Here is a 6,612-nt window from a genome sequence, read left to right on the forward strand (position 1 = left end):
AACGCGGAATATGAGAAGCGCTATCGCGCCGCTCGGCATTTTTGGACACGGAATATGACAAGCGCTATCGCGCCGCTTGGCAAATATCGATTGGGAAACAATAATGACCCGTGGCACTAACAACAAAGTTATTCACTGTAAACATCTGCATTAATGGTTTGATTTGGTTCTAACAGATCATAATATTTAAATCACACCATACATATCCCAGCAAACACTTAAAAGTATCTTTTTAGGATGTAAAGACACCTTTGCTGTTGGAATTGGCTGCTTATCTGTATCTGTCCACTGTCTTTTTCTTCTCACGTTATGATAAATAATCCATTTTTCGTCACCTGTTAGCAAACGGTCTAAAAATGGCTCTCTTTCGAAGCGCGATAAAAGGGAAGTGCAGATGTTTATTCGCTGCTGGAAATTGACTTCGGATAACTCATGCGGGTACCCACTTTCCAAGCTTGGATACTTTCCGAGTCTCCTTTAAATGATGAAAGACTGTTCCATGAGACGAATCCATCCTTTCTGCGATTTGATCCACTGTTAATCGTGGCTCTGACTCCACAAGATTTTTAAGAACGTCGTTATCAAGATTAGCAGGTCGCCCTGATCGGGGTTCATCATAAATGCTGCTTTCTCCAACTTTAAATTGTTTACACCATTTCTGGGCAGTCCTTACACTGATAGTATGTGCACCGTGTACACTATTAATTTTTATCGCTGCAGATCTGGCAGATTCGCCACCCTAAAATAAAAAATATAACACAACACGTTTGTATTGATTATCGATATTCATTTTCTATGGGTACTAATATGGCGTCTGATGTTTACGAAAATTGGTGACAGACTGACTAATACATTAGTCAAGCGGCGATAAGTTTCGACAGGTTCGAAACCTTATCGGTCTAGTAGTGAGTCACAGCAAATCCCATGCATGCTATTAATGCGCACGAAGTTATAGACTGACCTGATAAATTTCGAAACAATCATCAATACATATACCAACTTTGCATTTTCTGCACTGATATCGCGTGTCTCGTCTTACTTTATGTTTCGTGCAAACAACGCATTTTGTTCTCGCTGCTTGTGCTTTACCCGCTTCATTCGGACATTTTGATCAAAAATGCTTCCCGGTTAACCGAAAGGGTGAATCTTCGGATTCCCTTTTTCTTCCTGCTGCTGCGGGGGTCTATCTTGTGTATGATTTCGTAAAATATCTTTTACTAGAGCTAAATGAAATTCGTGAAACTTAAGTTTTGATTTAGTAGAATTTTTATATAAAATCTAATAAGTGGAAGAAAAACTTCTTATACCATTTCACAGTTTTTCTTAGGGAATTAAGTGTAATTCAAATGATGTCTACTCCGTCGACAGCACCCATGTTACAATTATAATCTTGAACGCATGATGGTTTTTGTTTGAATAACCCTGTACGTTAGTCTCTCTTGACCACAATAATCTCCTCCAGTTTGATTACCATTTTCCATATCTTCAACAATCAAACCTTCCTCTTCTGAAGAGGTACTTAATATTCTTGGTCGTCTTCTAATTTATATTATATATCAGCCGGCACAATAGGCGTTCACAGATTTAGCAACTCGGGCCGCTCGGACTCGCATTAGGGGGAGATGGTGGTGGTCTCCTTCGGTCATGACAGTGTGCCAGAACATGGTCATATGGTTTTAGAGATTTTTGTGTTCACTATGACCTTAAGACATTTGCATGGGTTTTTCTTCCATGCTCTTTGTGTTTTGGCATACTCGGTCAGGCGTAATTGCTTTTTAGGCTAGATCAGGTCCGACCGAGTTTTTGAGTGCCTCTCGACCATGAGTGTGAAACGGAATATCTCGAGCAGATAAATCTCTAGTTCTTGAAAGATTCTTTCCTGTGACCAGGACGTGGCATTCTTGCAAATTCGATCCAGTCATTCAGCGGGGATGCCAGCCGCTCAAATAGTTCACATAATTTAAGTGCCAAAGGGCACGGAGGGCTAAGTTCTTGTTTGTCCTTCAGCTCAGGATCTTTATGTTGTTTTCCATCTCTGAGTTCTTCTAAGGACTCGAGAACTCTCTCGCTTCCCTCTCCGAGCTCGGAACAGGGTCCTTTCCAGTCTCCTCCCCAGACTTCCTCGCTCCTAGCTTCTCCCAACCGAGACTTCCTGCATATCTTCGTGGTTGTCTCGGATCCTTGTCTCTTCCCTCCGGGCCATTCGCAATGCCTCTATCTCTTTCTGCAGCTGGAGAATCTGCTCCTGTAGTCCTAAGCCAGGGGTTGCCTTGGGCGCCGAAGCAACCCCCTTGTCTTTTCCCGACTCTATGTCGCCGATATTGCTACCCTGCATGGTCTCATTCCTCGTTTGGGCAAACACGTCTCCCCGTACACCCACCGGTCTGTTGAGGTTACATTTACAATCCGGTGACTAAGTTGCTCGCGGTTGCCCCGGAAGAGGATTGCCCCCTCCCTGAGAAGGTTGAGGCCATCAGTACCCTTCCGGTTCCTTTAGGCACGACTAGGGTTTTCATGACCTGGGACCGGTAGTCTTTGATCCGTATTGAAGCTCCCTACCCCATACGTCAGCTGAGGGTTCCCATCCGCCTCTATCTTCCCACCCCAAGTTACGGGCCAACCGTCCGCCGTAACTACTATCGACCACCCAAGCCACTCCAGGCACCTGCGTAGCGTGTGGGTGACTTTGTATGTTAGTCCCCACCGACGTTGCTCCATTTGACACAGATCTAACCTCATTAATCCATTTTCGAGCTACACGTCGTCCTCTCCCGCTCCAAATTGGGCATAAGCCATGCGCGTCCACGCGTGGGGGCTCGAATCGAATGTATAGCCGTGGTCGCCGGGGTGGTCGGTCTCTTGTATCGTGAAGCTACTCCACTCTGTATTCTCCAGCCTCCTCCACGCGCCACTGTGTGTTCGTATACCAGTGAGGGTTGTGCCGTTCCCCATGGCATAGGTGTTTATCTTCCAGCTCCACCGGACGCGCCTACTCACACTTCGCCAGCGAACCAGGTAGCAGTTGTCCCTTCGTCTACTTCAGAGTCGAAGATAAGTTTAGCCCAGTAATCCCCGGTAGCGGCGTCTGTCGCGGGGAACGCTATTCTATCTTGCTGCGCAGCTGATTTTTTCCATTTTTCGAAGCCCCTTCGCAGAACTGGACCGCGCTCGAGACGATCTAGGCCACCCGCTCGACACCTGGACATGATCTGGGTTCTGTCCTCGGTATTCAGGGTGTCGAAATATGCATATCCGGTCGGAGATAGCCAGTGAAGCCATGTTTCCCCAAGCTCCCAACTGGACCAAGGGATACTTGAGGGCCATGCTCCTCCGGCTGAATCTTTGGTCGATGCTGTTGACACTAGCTCGACCCCCATATCCGGGATACGATTCGTTGTTTATTCTTCCATCGGCCTTGAGTCCCATCTCTTTCAAGACCCGCAGAGGTGCCCCGACATAGCGGTCTTCTCCATCAGTTGCTGTAGTGTAGTCCTCTACTTTCTGGTGCCAGCGGACGGTCAGGGCCGTTGTTATTCCATTGATTTCAAGTCAGTTAATACCCTTCGGAAAGTAACCGGTGTGTAATCAGAAAATGATTCCCTAAGGTTTCTTGAGCTATTCAGAATTCCTTCTGCCACCAGCTCGATAGCTTCGTCACATCCACCACCTGAATCGTACTAGCACGAGGGATGTCTCCTCGATGGTCCGTTTGGTTTACATCGTACGTTCTCCCCCCAGGTCGACGCGCGCCACAGTTTTTGTCAACACGACGAATATTATACATCGTGCCGGGTCGCTGATGTCCACGAGTCTAGCCGTCCTTACGAACGCTTCTCTGCGCGGTTGTTGGTTCCCCACTACATGCATTGTAAATTTTTCAGTCACCTGCGCCAGTGGGTAAGTGAGGTGGGCGGCGATCCAGGTATCTCTCCCGACGTTGTCTGGGACAATCATTTTCAGCGAGGGGGATGATTTTTGTCCCTGGATCAGACAGCAACCAATCGTCCGCTGCACGACCGGCCACTCTCAGTCGCCCCTGGTGACGGAGGAGGCGAGGCCATACTCGAGCACGTCACTCGACACAAATATCGCATCATAGTGCCATCCCGTTGCTAAGCGAGTACTTTCGATCTCCCTCTCAGACAGGTCTTTCTCTGTCCATGCGTATTCAACCCCACTCGGTTGAATGGCCCTCCTCTCTCTTAGCTCATCATATAGGTCGACTTTCAAGGCCAGCGCTCTGTAATCATGCCTTCCGTCCTCCATCGCCCGTTCCACTCCTGCGGCGAGTTGAGGAACGTTACTCATGAATCCGTAAGTGTAAATACCCTTGGCAGGGTTTATGGTGCCCGGGACAGAAGGTGAGGGAGTAGTCGCTGCCTCGATGATTAGAGCCGACGTCTCGGTACGTATAAGTCAGCCGTGGGTGTAGTTCGCATCCACCCCAACAGCCACCCACTTCAGCCTCTCCCCCCTCCTTGCTACCGTCTCTTTCCCCGGCTGTGGCCCTAGCGTATCGTGATCTCCCTGCACTAATTCCGGTTCCGGTACTTCTTCGGGAGTACGGCCTTTTTCTCTACCATCCGCCACTTCTCTTACCCCTACGCATTTCGACTCGGTCACCATCTTGACCTCCTCGTTTTCTACTACTGCGGCTCCTGTGACCTCCGCGTCGCTTCGGCCCGTCTTTCGCTCTTTGTCCACCTCCTCACCGGCCTTGCGCACACGCGAGAATTGATGGAGCGTTCCACAGTTTGTATATGCATGGTAGTTTGCATCTGCTCCCCGGGAGTAATATACCGATGGTTGATATATGAGTTTGTGCCCCTGGAGTAATATACCGATGGTTGATATATGAGTTTGTGCCCCTGGACTGTACGCTGTCCTTTTGCGGATTCGAGTCAGCGGCGAGGGAACAGTGGTTGCAACGATTGGTTCATGAATTTTACGTAATTGAATGTGAGCATGGCCTCTTGACGAGCAAGAGGGCTAGCTCTTCGCTCCAAGGTGTTTTCTTTTGGCAGATGATCTCCACTTGCTTGCATCATGCCAGTTTTTGCGTGCCCTCTGTTCGTGTACACCCCTGCCCCTTATTGATGAAAAGGTTCTCCGGCAATCCGGGTTGCGAGAGGGTCCGACTACGTTTATTGTTGCCTCTTTGTAAGTTGTATATCTGTGAGACGTCTTCTCTATTGTTAGAATGAGTGCGTGATTGCCAGGGAAACAGCAGTATGTATGTATATGTGTTCGCCACTAGGCCAAGCATGTGCATGCTGACTGTTTTCATACAATGTAGCAGTTATGGCCTTCCAGAACGTTCTATCGGTATGATGCCGATCTTCTCTTTTTTAAGAAGCAGAGTCCGCAGAAAGTCAGTCGTCCCCTTCGTCGGTAGTGAGAGCCAGCACATGCTGTCAGGATACATTTTAACAAAAACAGTTTAACATCTATAAAATTCACTATCTCATTGTGCCGCCTGATTCTGGCGGGTTTTGTGAAGATGCAATTCCCCAGCACGAGTGCCAGAGTTTTCTTCTTGCCCCTTGCACTTTTTGCACATGGAGTCTATTTGTTTATTCGCCCTTCTTAGGGCTATTCTCATGCCATATGTATTTGTTCTTATTTTTATCGCGTCTATATATCTAGACGGTTTGAGCCACGCATTTCTATATCTGTCGTTTGCGTAGCTGCCCACTCTTTGCCCCTGGAAGACGTGTTGTCTCCCTTCTTTTGGCATGTCCCTTTCGTAGGCTTACCCGCACTTCCTCAATTTGCTCCTCTGTTGCCGGCCATTCTATTCTCAGGGATTTCGCGGATTTCAAGATGGTTGCCTATAATAATACCCATAACCACTAAAACCACCTCCTTTTTCATTGTGCCTGAGTTTGCAGGCAGTACAAATTCATACCTCCGTAGGTATGAGGCTCGGCTATCCAACTCCCGTTCTTGATTTCCTCGCTGTCGCCTTGTTGAATTGCCAGAAAGCAGTTAATCCTCCAATCAGGATCCGAGATGACAGGATTTTTAAATCTTTTTTCTTTATCACGCGCAAGTCTTATCAGAGTTGAAGCTGATGCATGGCTCCAAATCCCACGGCAAGAAAATGTGGCCGACGTGAATATGACCTGACTGACGTCGTACTTCTCTTCGCTGATCCTTTTTAGGTTTACGTAGTAACCCAACTTCTTTTCGTGGGCTTTCGTGAGGTCCGCATACTCACTCACTATTTGTGCTTCGATGACGATTGCTGTATTTTCTCGTCTCGCGACTAGGTCGGGTTTTCGCAGCCCGTCCGCAAATTGGAAATGCGGCTCCTGCTCAACTCTGACAGTTCTTGTGCGAATCCAGGGCTCTTTTTATGTAGAAGACGACTGCGTCAATGATCTTCTCTTTTTTAAGAAGCAGAGTCCGCAGTAAGTCAGTCGTCCACTTCGTCGGTAGTGAGAGCCAGCACATGCTGTCAGGATACATTTTAACAAAAACAATTTAACATCTATAAAATTCACTATCTCATTGTGCCGCCTGATTCTGGCGGGTTTTGTGAAGATACAATTCCCCAGCACGAGTGCCAGAGTTTTCTTCTTGCCCCTTGCACTTTTTGCACATGGAGTC

General features: G+C 47.7%; 1 protein-coding gene across 1 annotated transcript; it reads right to left on the reverse strand.

Annotated features, from left to right (window-relative positions):
• Window positions 1-430: 430 nt before the first annotated feature.
• On the reverse strand, window positions 431-1,481 carry LOC108554369 (histone-lysine N-methyltransferase SETMAR-like). Its single transcript, XM_017909629.1, has 2 exons — window positions 1,422-1,481; window positions 431-739 (listed from the first exon to the last, which is right to left on the reverse strand). Exons 1-2 carry the CDS (start codon window positions 1,479-1,481, stop codon window positions 431-433), a joined length of 369 nt encoding a protein of 122 aa, XP_017765118.1.
• Between the last annotated feature and the right edge of the window lie 5,131 nt (window positions 1,482-6,612).

The sequence above is a fragment of the Eufriesea mexicana genome, unplaced genomic scaffold (genome assembly GCF_001483705.2).
Source record: "Eufriesea mexicana isolate 0111107269 unplaced genomic scaffold, ASM148370v2 scaffold19417, whole genome shotgun sequence".
Classification (NCBI taxonomy): domain Eukaryota; kingdom Metazoa; phylum Arthropoda; class Insecta; order Hymenoptera; family Apidae; genus Eufriesea; species Eufriesea mexicana.

Coding starts and splice junctions, on each gene's coding strand:
- LOC108554369 (XM_017909629.1), bottom strand. CDS start 1,481: ATGGAAAATGGTAATCAAACTGGAGGAGATTATTGTGGTCAAGAGAGA. Junction 740..1,421: donor AAGAGAGACTAACGTACAGG/GTTATTCAAACA, acceptor TTTTTATTTTAG/GGTGGCGAATCTGCCAGATC.